The sequence below is a fragment of the Schistocerca piceifrons genome, chromosome 3 (genome assembly GCF_021461385.2).
Source record: "Schistocerca piceifrons isolate TAMUIC-IGC-003096 chromosome 3, iqSchPice1.1, whole genome shotgun sequence".
In the NCBI taxonomy this organism is placed as follows: Eukaryota; Metazoa; Arthropoda; class Insecta; order Orthoptera; family Acrididae; genus Schistocerca; species Schistocerca piceifrons.
In genome coordinates, this window is record NC_060140.1 from 538,345,014 (window position 1) to 538,364,962 (window position 19,949).

The 19,949-nt window shown below is 43.0% G+C and overlaps 1 protein-coding gene across 1 annotated transcript in view; it reads right to left on the bottom strand.

Annotated features, from left to right (window-relative positions):
* Nucleotides 1-19,949, bottom strand: part of LOC124788815 (acetylcholinesterase-like) — an 88,156-nt gene that overhangs the window by 45,387 nt on the left and 22,820 nt on the right. Inside the window, exon 3 of the mRNA XM_047256096.1 lies at nt 9,257-9,533. Within this exon, the coding sequence (XP_047112052.1) occupies nt 9,257-9,533 (277 nt within the window). The remainder of the gene's footprint in view (nt 1-9,256; nt 9,534-19,949) is intronic.

The window sequence follows — 19,949 nt, forward strand, 5'->3', positions numbered from 1 at the left end:
GAAGACACAAGCTTTAATTTCCCTGAGGATGTAGATACTGCAATAATGAATAGCTCAATAGGCAGTTCGCTTGAAGAGGAATGGATACCTCTAAAACGCGTCATCACAGAAATGGGAAAGATAAGCACATTTACAAGGAGGTTAACAACGAAGAAACCACGGGTAAGAGAAGAAATACATCAGCTGATCGACAAAAGAAGGAAGTACATAATTGTTCAGGGAAATTGAAGAATACGGAGATAGAAGTCCTTTAAGAATGAAAGAAATAGAAAGAGCAGGGAAGCTAAGCCGAAGTGGTCGTTGAAAAATGGGAAGAAAGTGAAAAGTAAATGATTGGCGGGAGCACTGACTCAGCATATAGAAAGCTCAAACACCTTCGGTGAAATTAAAAACAAGGGCGGTAACATTAAGAACGTAGTGGGAGTTATGCTGTGCATTGTGTATTCTACTGTTACAGGCAGAGGAGAGAGTGGATAAGTGGAAAGAGTATATTGAAGTTATGAGCGGAAGGACTTGCCTGACAAAGTAATAGAAAAAGAAATAGGAATCGAAAGGGAAGAGATAGAGGATCCAGTATTAGAATCAGAATTCAAAAGAGCAAATAAGGTAGAACGGATTGATAACTTTAATCGGAATTTCTGAAACCACTGGGGGAAACGACAACTAAACGTCTGTTCAGGCTAGTGTGTAGAACGTATTTCACTGGTGATGTACTAGCAGACTTTCGAGAAAACATCATTCACACAACTCAGAAGGTAATAAGAGCTGACAAGTGCGAGAACTGTCGTCAGTCAATTGAACAGCACATACATGCAAGTTCATGATAGGAATAATACAAAGCAATATAGAGAAATAATTTGAGGATCTAGTAGATAACAGCCAGTTTGGCTTCAGGAAAGGCAAAAGTATCAGAGAGGCAGTTCTGTCATTGTGGTTGATAATAGATGCAAGCCTAAAGAAAAATCAAAATACGTTCATAGGATTTGTCGATCTGGAGAAAACGATCGACAATGTCAACTGGTGCAAGATGTTAGAAATTCTGAGAAAAATAGAGGTGAGCAGTATGGAAAGACGTGTAATATGTAATACGTACAAGAAACAAGAGGGAACAAAAAAGACTGAAAGACCAAAAACGAAGTACTCGGACTAAAACGGGTGTAAGGCCGGGGAGTAGTCTTTTGCCCTCACTGTTCAATCTATAAATCGAAGAATTTGTGGCAGAAATAAAAAAAAATTCAAGAACGGGATTAAAATTCAAGGTCAAAGAATTTCAGTGATAAGATTCGCTGTCGGCATTGCTATCCTCAGAGAAAATGGTGAACATTTAAAGGATCTGTTGAATGGAATCAGTAGTCTAATGGGGCCGGTCGCGGTGGCCGTCGGTTCTAGGGGCTACAGTCCGGAACCGCGGGACTGCTACGGTCGCAGGTTCGAATCCTGCTTCGGGCATGGATGTGTGTGATGTCCTTAGGTTAGCTAGGTTTAAGTAGTTCTAAGTTCTAGGGGACTTATGACCAAAGATGTTAAGTCTCATAGTGCTCAGAGCCATTTCGAGCCAGTAGTCTAATGGGTGCAGGAAATGGATGGAGAGTAAACGAAAGAAAAACCAAAGTAATGAAAAGTAGCAGACATGATAACAGCGCCAAACTTAATATCTGAATTGAGGAACACGAAGTAGACGGTGTCAAGGAATTCTGCTATCTAGGGAGCAAAATAACCCATGCTGGAAGAAGCAAGGAGGACATAAAAAGCAGACGAGTACCATTAAAAATGGCACTACTGGCTGAGATAAGTCTGCTAGTGTCAAACATAGGCCTTAATTTGAGGAAGAAATTTATGAGAACTTACGTCTGGAGCACAGCATTCAATGTTAGTGAAACATGGACTGTGGGAATACCGGAACAGAAGAGAAATGAAGCGTTTTAGATGTGCCGCTACAGAAGAATGTTGAAAAGTTGATAGACTGGTATCGATAGGGATAAGGAGGTTCTGCGTAGAATCGGCAAGGAAAGGAATATATGGAAAACACTGACAAGAACAAGCGACAGGATGATAGGAGATCTGTTAAGACATCAGGCGGTAACTCCCATGATAATAGAGGGAGCTGTAGAGGGCGAAAACTAATGTGTAAAAGCTTAAACATGTTTAAATAAAACAAATGTTATTAACATTATCCTTCATGTCTTTATATTTGCAAGCCTCTGCCGATACAGATCTCCGAAATGTAGCGTGTAACACTACGTTGTGTAACGTAACTGTTTGGTTCCTAAGAAACAGCGTGCTGCTACCGAGTTTCTTATTCGAAGTGTTCGTCCCCTGAAGGAGCTTCCCCTCCTTCAGCAAGACAATTCCAGATCACAGACGAGCAGTACGGTTTCTGCAACAACCTGACGCCTTTGGTTCACTGTCATCGACCATTCTCCATAGAGACGCAACTTGGTCGCATCCGAATTTAGTCTCGTTCCAAAACCTAAAGAAGACCTTCGAGGACTTCACCTTGATAGTGATGAAGTGGTGCAGAAGTAAGTTTGCGACCCCGTCAACAAAGTCAAATATTCAATAGGGACGGTATCAACAAACTGCTCTCCCGTTGGGAAAAATTTGTTTGTGCGCCAGCGTGACGATGTTCATAAATTAATAAGATGTTTTAAGAGTTTTCACATAAAAATTTCGGAGGCATTACTTCCCAGCACACCCTTGTACTTCTAACGCGGGTTGTGAAGCACATATATAGTCAATTAAAGTAGGCTACGAACATGATGGTTGCACTGATTTAATTTATGCTCACACTCCCTCTGTAACTGTTACCAAACACTGATGAACAGACAACACAGATGCTCTTACCTTTCCTGTTCTCTTTGACTCACGGAAATGTATTGGGATGTACATCGATAGTCGCAATGGATATTATCCACACTGTTTCGACATGTAATCGAAAGCGCGATATAACGTCATTGTAGCTGAGCCTGAGAAACGCGTCGATCGGAATTGGTGGATAACGGCTCTGGAACTTAATATGCTATTTATGTTTAAAGAATCCACGTGCAAAGTGTAACTACTGAATAGCATTCGTTGGTTCCGGTTGAACTTGCTTGATGAACACAGAGGTGTGTTGACTGCACGAAAATTCGGAGCTGTTCGATGAGTCATGGTGATCATGGGCTATGTTTTAGGTTTTAGTTACTGTGATATTACACAAACGGAAAATACTTAAACTATAGGAGGTGGATCTCGAGCCACACATGGTCAAATACCTGTTATCATAGGTAGGAAAAGTAGATATTTTTAAGGATAAATCCAGACAACAGGTTTCCCTGCCTAAAGAGTATCTCCAGCACTTTAAAAAAATGCTGAAACAATCACTCAAAAGACAGATTTTAACACCTAAAACATCACATAAACCAGATGTCACAAAGGAACAAAACATTGGAAAGAGTTACATGGGGCATTTCACAGACTTAACAATCCTCCATCAAAACATGTAATCAATAAAAAATAAAATACAACTATTACAAGTTGAGCTCCAATCTTTGACTTGCACAGAAGTTTATATTACTGAGCACTGGTGTAAAGACACAGAAACCCATCATGTAGTATTATCATTGTATGAAAAGGCAAACTCTTCCTGCAGAACTACTTCAAGATGTGGAGGATCATGCATTTATATCAGAAAAGGAACACAGTTCAAATCAAGACATGTCCTCAGTACCGTAAGTGAAGATAAACACTTTGAAATATCAGCTATTGAATTAACAGGGCTTGACATCACCAAGAAATTAATCATTTTGTGTGTGTATAGATCTTCAATAAGTTAACAGAAGTTATAAATAAAGTCTCAAGTACAAAGGTCAACATAACTCTTTGTGGGGACATTAACATCAACATAGCATCATAAATGAATCCAGCAGCACCTTCATAAACATCCCTCAAAGTTTGTAATATCCATATTGATCAATAGTACAACAAGGGTTACCACAACGACTTCATCAGTAATTGACCATGGGGCCACAAATATGGACAGGGAAAAATGTGATGTATCTGTAAAAGATCTCGGACTATCAGACAATCTCTGTCAAATAACAACAGTAAAGTCAGGCATCGAATCATTCCCTAAACTACGAGCCTACAAACGACATCTATCAGGAATGAAAATAAAAGATTTTTTAAAAGAACTAGAAAAGCAAAGCTGGGATGAAGTGTATAAGGAAACCAATGTGAATATGAAATTCTCTTAATTCTCCAATTGTTTAAATTGAACGTTGAAAAGTATGCATGTCTGTATCAATATCTCACAAAACAGATGGATAACTACAGGTATTAAGAAGTCCTCCCAAACACTTAAACACCTCAGTTCTATGGAAAAGACTCGCAGTGATCCAGAATTATTAATTTTCTATCATCTATACAAGCAGATCTATAGGAAGGTGCTGATTGCTGCAAAAAATTCATTTAATGACAAAGTAATACACTTCTGGAAATGGAAAAAAGAACACATTGACACCGGTGTGTCAGACCCACCATACTTGCTCCGGACACTGCGAGAGGGCTGTACAAGCAATGATCACACGCACGGCACAGCGGACACACCAGGAACCGCGGTGTTGGCCGTCGAATGGCGCTAGCTGCGCAGCATTTGTGCACCGCCGCCGTCAGTGTCAGCCAGTTTGCCGTGGCATACGGAGCTCCATCGCAGTCTTTAACACTGGTAGCATGCCGCGACAGCGTGGACGTGAACCGTATGTGCAGTTGACGGACTTTGAGCGAGGGCGTATAGTGGGCATGCGGGAGGCCGGGTGGACGTACCGCCGAATTGCTCAACACGTGGGGCGTGAGGTCTCCACAGTACATCGATGTTGTCACCAGTAGTCGGCGGAAGGTGCACGTGCCCGTCGACCTGGGACCGGACCGCAGCGACGCACGGATGCACGCCAAGACCGTAGGATCCTACGCAGTGCCGTAGGGGACCGCACCGCCACTTCCCAGCAAATTAGGGACACTGTTGCTCCTGGGGTATCGGCGAGGACCATTCGCAACCGTCTCCATGAAGCTGGGCTACGGTCCCGCACACCGCTAGGCCGTCTTCCGCTCACGCCCCAACATCGTGCAGCCCGCCTCCAGTGGTGTCGCGACAGGCGTGAATGGAGGGACGAATGGAGACGTGTCGTCTTCAGCGATGAGAGTCGCTTCTGCCTTGGTGCCAATGATGGTCGTATGCGTGTTTGGCGCCGTGCAGGTGAGCGCCACAATCAGGACTGCATACGACCGAGGCACACAGGGCCAACACCCGGCATCATGGTGTGGGGAGCGATCTCCTACACTGGCCGTACACCACTGGTGATCGTCGAGGGGACACTGAATAGTGCACGGTACATCCAAACCGTCATCGAACCCATCGTTCTACCATTCCTAGACCGACAAGGGAACTTGCTGTTCCAACAGGATTGTGCACGTCCGCATGTATCCCGTGCCACCCAACGTGCTCTAGAAGGTGTAAGTCAACTACCCTGGCCAGCAAGATCTCCGGATCTGTCCCCCATTGAGCATGTTTGGGACTGGATGAAGCGTCGTCTCACGCGGTCTGCACGTCCAGCACGAACGCTGGTCCAACTGAGGCGCCAGGTGGAAATGGCATGGCAAGTCGTTCCACAGGACTACATCCAGCATCTCTACGATCGTCTCCATGGGAGAATAGCAGTCTGCATTGCTGCGAAAGGTGGATATACACTGTACTAGTGCCGACATTGTGCATGGCTCTGTTGCCTGTGTCTATGTGGCTGTGGTTCTGTCAGTGTGATCATGTGATGTATCTGACCCCAGGAATGTGTCAATAAAGTTTCCCCTTCCTGGGACAATGAATTCACGGTGTTCTTATTTCAATTTCCAGGAGTGTATATAATGCAGAGAATAAAAGCAAAGCAGTCCGGGATGTTATAAAAAAGGAAACGGGGAGAGGCTAACCAACACAGAATAACATACTGCTTAGGGAGGGGGATAAACTAATAAATTATCCACAACACTTAGCAAACTATGTAAACGAGCATTTTTCAAGTATTGCAGAGAAGTTACAGCGAAAGTTCCCCCAAACAAATATAACACCTTTAAATAATGTTGCACTAAATACAATGATGTTACTTTCAACCACAGAGAATGAAGTCAGTAAAACAATTCAAAAACTAAAAAATAAAACGTCAGTAGGCTTAGATGAAGTACGAATGTGTGTACTGAAACAATGCAAGGGATTATACAAGACCGAGTGACAAATATAATAAACGAATCCTTTACATCAGGGACATTTCCAGAGCAGTTAAAACAGGCAAGAGTTGTACCTTTGCTTAAGAAAGGTAATGCAGAAGACATAGAAAATTACTGGCCCATTTCCCTGCTTTCAGTCTTCTCAAAAACAATGGAAGCAATTATGAAAGATAGATTAATGAATTTAAATAGATATAAACATTTAGTAAAACACTTTCCAGAATCAAAATACATTAATATAGGAGTTCCGTAAGGACCAATACCGTTCCTGATATACATCAATGACTTTCACAGTAGTGTTACTCATAGTGAAAAAATCCTCTTTGCTGATGACTGCAATATTATAATGACTGGGAAAAAAAGAGAACTCCTTGTCGAGAAAGCAAATGAAACCCTCAAGGAAGTTTATTGTTGGTCAATAAGTAATAAAGTGGCATTGAACATAAAGAAAACTAATGCCCGGAATTTCAGTTTGAAGAGGAAAAATGACAATGTTAAATTAAATGTAAATGGCACCTCTATAGACTGTGTAACAAATGCAAAATTTCTAGGAATGAATATTGATTCTCAAACAAAGTGGTGTGAACACACAAAGGTACTTGCAAACAGAATGGCATCAGCATGTTATGCCCTCAGAATCCTGTCATCAATGTGTAACATGCAGTGTCTTTTAGTTACATATTATTCATATGTACACTCAGTTGTTAGCTACGGAATTCTTTTTTGGGGAACAAATGCACAAAATATGAACGCCAGAATGGAGCCATAAGAATAATAATCAAAAATACTAGTCGAGCTCAATATAAAGATCTGTTCAGAACATTGGGGATTTTAACTGCTCCATGCGAATACATTTACCAGTCAGTTCTACACATCAAAAATAACTTTGGTAATCACTGCACAGACAGTTCTGTCCATAACCATGCAACAAGAGATAGACCCAACTTACATTTAGCAAGAAAAAATAAACGTAAAACTAAAACAGCATTTTCTACCATGGAATAAAACTCTAAAATAAATTACCAAAAGAGATTAAAGAAATTGCCAAAATACACTTATTTAAAAAGGCAGCTAAAAAGTACCTGTTAGGCCATACATATTATACATTGAAGGATTACTTAGCTAAAACAAAAGTAGGGGTTTGATACAAATGCTATACAAATAAATAATAATAATAATAATGATTATAAAACATACAACATTCCATATAACACCTTCTTTTTTCCTTCTTTTTTCCTTTCTAGAAATAATTACCCCCAAGCTGTGCGTAACACAGTACCAATACCTCTTCCTCTTTCTGAGCTCAACATCACACTCATTATGGAGGGATGCTGAATAAGTTCTTCAGAATAGCAAATGGGAAGTTGCGGTACAGAAAATGGCCCAGAGGTCACCAGTGTGCGCGCGCGCGCGTGTGTGTGTGTGTGTGTGTGTGTGTGTGTGTGTGTGTGTGCGTGTGTGTGTGTGTGTGTGTGTGTGTGTATAGTGAGTGAAGTGTTATGAAACAATGTGTGTATAATGTGTGCTGTGACTGATAATGAAATATGAGTGAACAATGTGGCGTTACATTATGTAATAAGTCATTTGTAAAAAAAAGTATTGTATATCAGGAGTAAATCTAATGATTGTCTCTAACTATAAGTCTGTAAATATATGCTATATGAATTAGCTTATTTTAAATTGATCTAAATTTGTAAATACTCTGACATGTCCTAAATCCTTGTAAAAAGAGATCTACGGATGAATAAAGCTACTACTACTACTTAGTGTAGAGTAATGAAATTATTGGAATACATTTTCTAGGTAAGTTATTTAAGTGCAAGAACATAGCTTATTGTAAGTGCAAGATAAGCCATTGCAAATGAGAATTGTTGGTGCATTAATAACCGGTGTAACCACCACAATGTTGAATGCAAGCATGCAAACGTCCATTAATTGTGTTGTACAGATGCCGGATGTCAGTTTGTGGGATGGAGTTCCATGCCTGCTGCACTTGATCGACCAATATTGCAGATCATGAATGGCAGCTCAACAGCTCCCATCACCATATTGACGTTCGTATTTCCAGTCAGGGTGTGTGGGACAGCCACAAGACTACCCCTGCTGCTATAGGAAATCGTACCCCTAGGATGACTCCAGGTGTATGTCCAGTGTGTCTAGCATGCAGACAGGTTGGTTGCAGGCCCTCAGCTGGCCTGCTTCTGACTAACACACGTCAATTAATGGTACCGTGGCAGAACCAGTTTCGTCAGAAAACATAACTGCCTCCCTCGCTGCCTTCCAATGAGCTCTTACTTGACACAATTGAGGTCGCAAACGGCGGTATTTTTTGGTAGGTGGAATGAACGGTACACGGTGTCTTGCCCGGACCTGTGCCTGAAGTAAGAGATTTGTAACAGTTCGCAAACTGCTACTCCAAATGCTGCTGAATATGCAGTAGGATGCGCCAGAGTCATAAGCCGTAGACGATTGTCTTCCCTCTCGGTAGTGACGCATGACCGTCCAGAAGCCGCTCATCTTGTCACCGTACATTGTCGTGACCACCGCTGCCAGCAATCATGTACAGTGACTACATTCCTGCCAGATCTTTCTGCAGTATCGCAAAGGGAACATCCAGATTCTTGTAGCTCTGTTACACGACTTCATTCAAACTGAGTAAGGTACTGACAATTGCGTCTTTTTCGCCTTAAAGCCGTTCTTGACTGACATCAAATCATCACGTCCAATTTCATAGGTAAGTAACGCTTATGACCGTTTGAGTTACAGCTTGTATTTAAAACAAACCTGATTTGCATCCTCGTGGCGGCGTGACTAGCACCATCCGTACACGACTGGTGCGAAATCTGAATAGACATCATCTTTTAGATGTACAAACACGCCTACCAACTTTCGGTTATGTCGCACAATTCTTTCTTGATGCTGCGATTTTTTTCGTCAGTGTATTTTATTTTTTACTTAAATCGCAGGGCTATTTGCCATCTTTACTTTTGTTACACGTACTTACCGAGCGGGCCCAATCGGTAGTTGACAGTGACGAGTATGACTCCATACGAGACGAGAAAATCAGGCCCGAACTTTAGACCTGCACCGCTGCCGTGTGAGAAGCCTCCGCCGTGCACCCAGAACATGACGGGCAGCCCTGCGCCCTCCTCCGGAACGCCAGGCACGTACACGTTCAGGTAGAGGCAGTCCTCAGAACCGGTGCCGTCCTCTTGCACGCAGTCGCTGCCGTATTCTGTGGCGTTGAACACGCCCTCCCAGGCCGCTACTGGTCGTGGCGCCTGACAGAAATCAGTTTCTGGTTGAAATATGAGAAGAAACTCGATGACAATTATACTGACATTGTTCATAGTCGCTACTGTCTTGTACCACTGGGGTGTTTTTGGTGTTAATGGTAGCCATTGTTATATATATATATATATATATATATATATATATATATATATATATATATATATATATATATACTTTTTGTTGATATTTAGTTCGATTGTGCTTATAGACATGACGAATTTAGTTATTATCATTCATTCTTATCACCAGCATCAGCCATATGATATCCAGAGGGCTTAAATGACGGACTGAGAGCAATATGTTCCTTAATCAAATTGAGCCTCTTGGTATGCCTCTCGTTTCTCACAGTTTGTCAGTGAGGTTCCGAAACACCCTGTATAATATCATCATTAACTGCTTTGCAACCTCTGGTTGTTAAGGTCAACCTATAGACTTTTTCCATGAATTACGGTCTTTAAAAGTACTTATACAAGTTTTATAATATCGTCCACCCACTTTACATTAGGCTGTCGTCTTAGTCTTTCCCTATCTCTTGGAATCCAGCTATCATCAATTCTTCTGGCTACATTTGCCATTTGCATTTCGTTCCCCACTCTAGTCCATTCCCCAGCCCATTTATTTCCTTTCTTTTTCCCTGTATTAATCCCCGGCATCGCCTCTTTGCTCGCTAATCAACCCTCAACTGCTCTGCACATTAAAATTCCACGCCTCACGTGCTTAACTCAAAACTTGTAACGAAACTGATTATAAGGTTTCCTTCGTCTACATACTGGAGGATCACAAGTAACAGCCCCACTTAGTTTACCAAAGCATTGCACACCAGTTAAATTTGATGTGTCGGCAGCTGGGCCAACACCTTGTAGGTCGAGATGGCTGAAAATGCACGCTAGACTAACGCAGACGGGCGTGAAATACTGGAACAGGCTACGTAATTAATGCTATGAAGAAAAGTACGTAGCTGGATTAATACTTATCTTTAATCAATCATTGTGGTACATCGCTCTTGACGATACACAGGAGACTTTAATTACAATCACTGTAAGGCTAATGGCGCCTTGCTAGTTCGTAGCCATTAACTTAGCTGAAGGCTATTCTGTCTCTCGGCTAATGAGAGAGAAAGGCTTCGTACATCTAGTCGCTAGCTAGGTCGTCCGTACAACTGGGGCGAGAGCTTGTTCGTATCACGAGACCTGCCTTGTGGTGGCGCTAGGTCTGCGATCACACAGTGGCGACACGCGGGTCCAACATGTACTAAATGGACCGCGGCCGATTTAATCTACCACCTAGCAAGTGTGGTGTCTGGCGGTGACACCACAAAATTCTTCTTACTTCTATTCCTTTCTGTTCAGTAATCGTCTATCACAATCGGAACATGTCACCCGATCCTATGATTTCACTGTTAATTTGTACCACGTTCATTTCTATACGTTGGTTAAAAGAAGGAATGATCAAAAAGTTTCCCTCGAAGATCGTACAGTCCAGAAGCGGTATGTTAATCAGGCAAAATTACCTTGAGCACTGAGACATTCATCGAACTGACGCAGCAGAGCGAAGATACCCGTTTCATAAAACACCGTGCAACTTATTCCTGCACATCCTAATCCAACGGGAATCGTCGACCCTTCAGGACACTTCTTAAGGGACCGAAGGCGTGATAATCGTACGGGGGGGATGAGGACCGTAGGGCTGGCGCTCGAGTGTCTCCCTCTTAAGTTGGCGTAAGTTCTCCATTACGACATTTGCGATTTGGGGAGGTGCATTATCATCAAGCTTCAGCTGCCCTTGGCGCTGTTTTCCCTGACGTTTAGCCTTAATTGCACGCCATAATCTCTCCGGTGTTTCTCAATGCAGTTCTCCATTCATGCAGACACCAGGTACCTTGAAATCAGTAAGCAGTGAGTCCCGGTCATCAGCGAACAGGGAGGACATCAGCTGTCTGGAAGATAGTTGGAATGAGAGGACGATGGATAACATCACAGCATCGTCAAAGGGCGGCTTGTTGTTGTCGGTAATGGATCAGACTGCCCCCCCCCCCCCCCAGGTCGACCAGCGTCTTGTGTTGAATCACAACCAGCACGAAGCTTGTTGTACCATTCCACAACGGTGGCTTCCTTCAACATGTGATGGATGTCTACCGGTGTTTGTCCTTCGCTAACTGTAAGAGAAGAATAACAGGAATTTGGTCCTGTTTGGACGCATTTGTTAATAAAGACGTCATATTTCACGTTTTCGCATTTACAACACGCACGTCGGAAAGACACGGATCCACATTAATACCTTTCCTGCATGTATGTGCTTGTACGCATTGGAGTCGCGTTACATTGCATATACGGTGCATTAACGCCGTCAAACGGAAAATTTTTTATCGCCTTTTACACATTATTTACGTTTTATGGTAAGTAGTATTCAAGCCTATTTTCAGAATAGTTTTGTTAGCTTGCGTTCGTTGCTGAACTACTTCTGCGCTGAAGGCAAAAAGTACAGCGTCATCAGTAAAACTAAGATGTTCAGATACCTTCCATTAACTAGTAGTCGTCTTTTACTTTCCCGTGTTAGGGATGTGAAAACATACACTCCTGGAAATTGAAATAAGAACACCGTGAATTCATTGTCCCAGGAAGGGGAAACTTTATTGACACATTCCTGGGGTCAGACACATCACATGATCACACTGACAGAACCACAGGCACATAGACACAGGCAACAGAGCATGCACAATGTCGGCACTAGTACAGTGTATATCCGCCTTTCGCAGCAATGCAGGCTGCTATTCTCCCATGGAGACGATCGTAGAGATGCTGGATGTAGTCCTGTGGAACGGCTTGCCATGCCATTTCCACCTGGCGCCTCAGTTGGACCAGCGTTCGTGCTGGACGTGCAGACCGCGTGAGACGACGCTTCATCCAGTCCCAAACATGCTCAATGGGGGACAGATCCGGAGATCTTGCTGGCCAGGGTAGTTGACTTACACCTTCTAGAGCACGTTGGGTGGCACGGGATACATGCGGACGTGCATTGTCCTGTTGGAACAGTAAGTTCCCTTGCCGGTCTAGGAATGGTAGAACGATGGGTTCGATGACGGTTTGAATGTACCGTGCGCTATTCAGTGTCCCCTCGACGATCACCAGTGGTGTACGGCCAGTGTAGGAGATCGCTCCCCACACCATGATGCCGGGTGTTGGCCCTGTGTGCCTCGGTCGTATGCAGTCCTGATTGTGGCGCTCACCTGCACGGCGCCAAACACGCATACGACCATCATCGGCACCAAGGCAGAAGCGACTCTCATCGCTGAAGACGACACGTCTCCATACGTCCCTCCATTCACGCCTGTCGCGACACCACTGGAGGCGGGCTGCACGATGTTGGGGCGTGAGCGGAAGACGGCCTAATGGTGTGCGGAACCGTAGCCCAGCTTCATGGAGACGGTTGCGAATGGTCCTCGCCGATACCCCAGGAGCAACAGTGTCCCTAATTTGCTGGGAAGTGGTGGTGCGGTCCCCTACGGCACTGTGTAGGATCCTACGGTCTTGGCGTGCATCCGTGCGTCGCTGCGGTCCGGTCCCAGGTCGACGGGCACGTGCACCTTCCGCCGACCACTGGCGACAACATCGATGTACTGTGGAGACCTCACGCCCCACGTGTTGAGCAATTCGGTGGTACGTCCACCCGGCCTCCCGCATGCCCACTATACGCCCTCGCTCAAAGTCCGTCAACTGCACATACGGTTCACGTCCACGCTGTCGCGGCATGCTACCAGTGTTAAAGACTGCGATGGAGCTCCGTATGCCACGGCAAACTGGCTGACACTGACGGCGGCGGTGCACAAATGCTGCGCAGCTAGCGCCATTCGACGGCCAACACCGCGGTTCCTGGTGTGTCCGCTGTGCCGTGCGTGTGATCATTGCTTGTACAGCCCTCTCGCAGTGTCCGGAGCAAGTATGGTGGGTCTGACACACCGGTGTCAATGTGTTCTTTTTTCCATTTCCAGGAGTGTATATTATGAATGCTTTGAATAGTTTTTGTGGCGCTAAATTTTCTTACCTAATTTATCTTTCAATTCTGAATTTCTCACTATCCAGTTGAACTCTAATGCCAGTCCAATCACTTACATACACCTACCTATTCTTCTGTTTACTAACGTAACATGTGACAGTGCCTGTTCTTCATGGCATGTCCGTAAGGGTGTTTTTTTTTTTTTTTATACTGGTTGCTGGAGTGGCCTCTACTAACAATGTGGGGGAGAGCCACTAATTACGTACATTTCAATGTCCATTTCAGACTCTCACGGTGTGCAGCTACCCTTGCGTGACAGTTTTGTGTGATATGAGAAAAAAGTACGGCTGAGCTGCTCACGACCGCCACTGCAGAGCCCTGTAACCATCTAGACCCACTGTGTTACCTGACAGAGGTTAAAATTATCATTAGTCCATGCTTATGTGGTCAGTGATTTACCAAAAAGTAAACAGAAAGGAGTGAGTTCGAGTTTATTACATTTAAACCCGTAAAATATAATAAATATTTCAATTATTTTCTCCCTCCTTCAGAAGATGCCATTAAATTGTTCCAAAGAATCAGGAAAACAAAGACGTCCCTCTACACCGTGTTAGCTACATCAATTTGGATTGTACAGAGGAAAAGAAAAGCGCTTTCCTTAGTGAAATATTTATCTTGTCTTTACAAGAAACTCTCTCGATTCTAGCTTTCCGGTTGTTACATAATCATTTGAATGCTCAGAACTCAAAATTTCGCGAAACTAGTGGGTGTACGCTAGCCACTTACACTTCGGTTCCCTTCCTATTCATTGCACCAGAATTGCGGTGCTCAAATCTTTCCAGTCATGAACGACCCCTGTTCTTCTACACTTCTCGTCGAACTTAACGCCATAACTATCTTTTATTCAGCTAATCAGTCATCACAAACTTCCGACTTCCCAGCAGTCACAAAAAAATTGTTAATAAAGTGTTGGTCATTCTTCATTTAAGCAACCAACTTGCTCATCCAACACAAAAGCATAAACAAGTGATAGCAAGCCGTCAAATAAACTGAATGTGTTTTACATGATGGGAAATTCTCTTCCTATATATGTGGCAGCCACGTCTACAAAATGCAGATTCGCTTCTCAGCACCGTCGCTCAGAGGAATACTTACCACTGAATCCCTATTCGTTGTCATTTTCTTGGCATCAGTAGCACAAGTGCATTTCTTAATCAACAATTTTCATTGTCTTGAAAACTGCAACTATGCAAGTTCTCAAACTGTGGCGTACATCATTCATTCGCCATCTTTGAGACTATCAGAAATTCTAATTCCTATCTGCAGATACACAACTCCATACATCCCTTAGGAATATTAGGATTTTGTCGGATTGCACCGTGAAGTATGCTGCACACCGTACGTCGAGGAAACAAAGAATACACTTGATACGGTGTTGCGTCGTAAGGGCAGCTAATTTATTCTCACAAGGCAGTCAATAATCGAGGACTTCTTGACTGGTCTGGCAGTCATGAAATTTGCCATGATGCAAAGGGGCCACTCTATAGTGTGGTGTTCATTTAAATAAAGGTACAACATTTTTACTATCTTATTCCTGGCAGTAGTTTAAGCGTAGCATAGGTGGACTTAAATTTAGGATCCAACGTACGGTTACATCACAGGAGACTTAAATGTTTATACTTCGGCAGCAGAGGAGTTGGGGGGTTGCTTTAAGCTTTGGATAGCTGGACCTCAACTTGGAGCGAGCGGTGAGAATGTCAAGGTAGAACCTGGTGACCATGGTGTGACAATCATGACTGCAGGTCCCTAAACATATGAATGGTTAATAGTTTGGGAAACCCTGTTCTCATATCACTGAAAGCACTTCACCAGACTGGTTACTACCTAAATGATGAAAAACTTCTTCAGGTTGAGACTGGCCTCTTCTGTCTAGCACATAGGCCTGCACCTGCAAGGGAAACAAATACCCTTTGTTCTGGAACTGATACAGAGGAGATAGGGGTGATCTTGCACTTTGTTCCAAAATCGCAGACTTTGGCCTGTAGGGCAAACAAACATTCTTTGTCTCAGGGGAATATTGGGCCACAGTGCAAGTTGGGCCAGTATCCCTCTCTTTGATTCAAGTATGGCAATACACCATCTTGGATTTTTTGCTATCTATTTATAGTTAAGAGAACAGCCCTGCTTCCTAGGTGACATCATATGGGTGGCATAATTGGCCTGTTTTTGAATTTCCCAACAAAATTTGAATTTTCCGCCATTTTGTACAATGGAGAAATTGACCTTCAGAAATCTGGTAACATTGCATGATGTTGTGGGGGAAGGCAGAGGTAGAGAGGGGAGGGGATGAGTGATATCTGGCAACAATGCACTATGAATAGGCAACCCCTTGTATAGCCACTGAGATACAATTTTTATGATTGTACAAGTAATAAGAGACGCCCAGTGTTAGGGACATTAAATACAGATTTTGATCACTACGGGACAAACATGGAGTGCAACTATTTGAATGTGAATGGGTCATAGAAAGACAGTGTAAGACCTTTTTGTGTAGGCTACTGCCAGTTTTATGGAAGAAATTTGGGTACAGTTGAGATTTGCGTGTTTTAAGTCGGGAGAAACGTAATGTATTCGTCTCTGGATGTCGTGTCACCAATATAATATGGACGTTATGAAGGGATCTAGCCTCTACAGAACCCTGGCTGCCCCCCTCCAGACACTCTCTCTTCAGTGTAAGACAAGCAGCTGATCGACCCCTGAATAAGTGGCTACGCCACCACCTGTGGGGCACACTTGCCCACATTTGAAAGACCCCATGGCTTCCACACTGCCGCTATTGTGTGCCAGTGGAACAAAAATCTTTGGAGCACAGTGAGCGGTCTCTGCTATTGAGAAGTGTTGAAGGGGCACAGATCCACATTATCAGACTGCCAAAAAGGAGACGTTATCAAATGCAGGGACAGAGTAGACAGCTGGACACTCCCAGAGGATATGGGCCGCCGAAGTCAAATATGTGACATGCATTTTGCCAAGGGAAGAAAAGCTTTTTAGAAATACTTTCAAAGTCTGTAAGTGGCTTCTTGCTGAGGGAATAGTGGGAGCAGTAGCGGACCCACTACATTCCTGTCGCCGGACTTTGGCAGACGGGGCCCGACGACCAAAGAACATCCATCCACTGCCTTCATACTGCCACAAGACGCAGCTTGCCTGCTCGAGGACGCCTCCAGTCTCTCCAGGAGTAGCTTAACTATTGCCTGCTTGAAAGCCTTCTCATTCATGTGAGGCTCTCATATCATAGCAACAACACTGGAAGCCCTGCTACAAGCACGAGAAATTTGTTACTGATGGGCAAATCATTATTTCCTTTTCACTTATGATAGCAATTTATAAATAGTACTTGGAGAGCCTTAGTCGAAAAGCAATTTCGTTTATAAAAATAAATGTTTGTGACTAATTCCATTTACAGCCTTGTGGCTGTCGCTCCTAACTGCGTAATTTCCAGATTTTTTGAGCTTTTTAAGATATTCTGATTCATGCTGTTTAACATGCAAATGCCGTACATAAGTGCAGTTTAAGGTACTGTGTTACATTTTGTTTCATACTCAAATCCTGAACTCAAAGTACACTCAATATATTGCATAAAATTTCGATCACTGCAAGTTATAATGTTCCTCTGTGAGCAGTGCCCTTAAGCAAGGTACCAGATTCCAAAAGTCCATTGATTTCAGTTCCCTTTGTAACGTTTGCTCTCCGGAACCTGTCAATTAGGATATTTTCAGGACCGTATTCATTTCTGCAGCTGATACAGTATTCCTTGCAGGCCTGTTGAACCACCAAGAAATCCATCAACTTTATACCCGTAGTGTTCAGGGAAAAGTCCATACTCGGCAGCTCCTTTCCGTCACTCTGCCTCTTTCTCCACTTTCACTCTTCTCACCGGGCTGATCTTACACAACCAACTGTCACATAGCCACCCACTTGATTCTCACGACTTGCGTGACCTGTGGACGTTCACATGAACGGCTGGTGCAACTTATACGCCATCTACAATGCTGTAGACCGAAAAATGTATCTTTTTAAAGTTTTTCACCGTGCTGCTAGTGCAGAACTTCAGTTGCAGTGACAGTGAAATGGGAAAAACATTAATTCGGATGGTTGGTGGCAACTTAAACTTTCCTGCGAAATAATCAGTCAGTCGTCAGTCGTCAGTCACAAAACTTGTCATCCCACGTACCTAAATATACGTTTCCAAGGAACGTAAATAGTTTACTGGAATTATTACTTGCAACAAATCCATGCCGCTCGCCATCAAAGAGTAAGTTCATACCGACACATGTTGTTTCAGATGTTACATTTATCATCATCGTCTTCAAGGATTAGGTCTTTTGGAATGTTTCGCCTCAGAGCTATTCATGGCATCTGTTTTAAGGAACGTCCTACGTATCTCGCCGGTTGGGCTACATTGTACTGCCGCTTTAGTTATTCATTCGTTAGACATAAGTGGGATATGGTCTCCTCAGTTCGGTCGGTATTTTTCAGTTGTAGTTATAATAGGTTCAACTTCTAGTTCTCTAATATCATCATTTCTCTAGTGGTCCAACAACGAATATCCGCTACGAAGTGGAGGAATTTTATCATTGATGATTCGATTCGTCGTAGTTAATCACATGTTACTTTTCAACATTTCTAGCATACAGCATCAAACTAACGAACAATATTACTTTGTAGAGTTTAAATAATGTTTCCTTCAAATGGTTCAAATGGCTCTGAGCACTATGGGACTTATCATCTGAGGTCAGCAGTCCCCTAGAACTTAGAACTACTTAAACCTAACTAACCTAAGGACATCACACACATCCATGCCTGAGGCAGGATTCGAACCTGCGACCGTAGCGGTCGCTCGGTTCCAGACTGAAGCACCTAGAACCGCTCGGCCACACCGGCCAGCTAATGTTTCCTTCCGTATGTTATGTTTTAATGTACGTTGTATATGTCCACAGAAATGTCTGTATCTGGCCAGTTTGATCTCTACATCATGTGACTCTGGAAATTTAAAATTGTATTTTAAATATTTAAATTGCCTTATTTGTTTAATTAGTTGACCATTTATAACAAATTTCGCCCTTGTGGATTCCAATCCTTGAAGTGCATCACTTTTGTTTTATCTGTCGATATCCCCATTCCAAATTTAGCGGCAATTTGACTCAATTTGTGTTCCGAAATTTGAACCTTTTCTTTAGATTCTCCTGTTAAATTCTGATCATCAGCAAACAGCATAGTCATAAAATTAAAAGTATCAAGTCATAATGTGTCGTTTAATAAAGTCAATTATTTTCTAACTATATCGTAAATGTAAAAATTAAACGGTGGGAACGGGGGGGTGGGGGGTGGAGGGGGGCCGTTTACAGCCTTGTCTACCTCCTTGATTAATATCGGCAGATTCCGTCCCATTACTCACAGTACGGGTCCTTGTATTATTATTTTTATATAATGACTGAATTTCTTCAACAAGATGCGCAGGATCTCCCAATTCCTTAACACTTGGACTGCCGGTATCATTTCGGTAAATTTTCCGTTTTGACCATGACTTTTTTCTTCATATTACTTTAAAAAATTTAAGTTAGTAAAGTCGATCACGTGTAAAACTGTAAAAAATCGGTATTAACTTGCTAAATACGGTGTGATCAGATTTGATGCACATGACCCATTTTAAACTTAAGATGCAACTAGATGCTTTATATGGCAATGTGCATCACTCTTGATGCATACTCATATATCTGAGGAAGACATTACTACTGGCAAGTAAAACCTCCAACTGCGTCTTACATAATTTCTTTCAAATGGTTCAAATGGCTCTGAGCACTATGGGACATAACGTCTGAGGTCATCAGTCCCCTAGAACTTAGAACTACTTAAACCTAACTAACCTAAGGACACCACACACATCCAAGCCCGAGGCAGGATTCGAACCTGCGACCGTAGCGGTCGCGCGGTTCCAGACTGAAGCGCCTAGAACCGCTCTGCCACAACGGCCGGCATAATTTCTTTGATTATCAAAATAGAAAACTGACATTATCACACACTTGTGCATGAAACTCTGAGAACAAATTTGGCATTTCAGTGACACCAGCTTGATGTATTTGATAGCATCGTTTCACCCTCTCATTTTGAGAGTTTGTGCTAACAGTTGTTAACAAAGTGGTCTCTCTGCAGTTACAACCAGTTCGTGATTCCCTGAACATCGCCAGTCCCGAGTAATTCATTAGCAGTAGCCTCATGGAAAGCATTGATACCCATTTTTCATTTTGTAATCTGAAGATACAAAGTACCATCATTTACAAAAGTGCTATTGAATAATCATTCAAAGGCGCTTTGCGGTACCACTTCAGTGACTTCCTCAAGCATGAGCT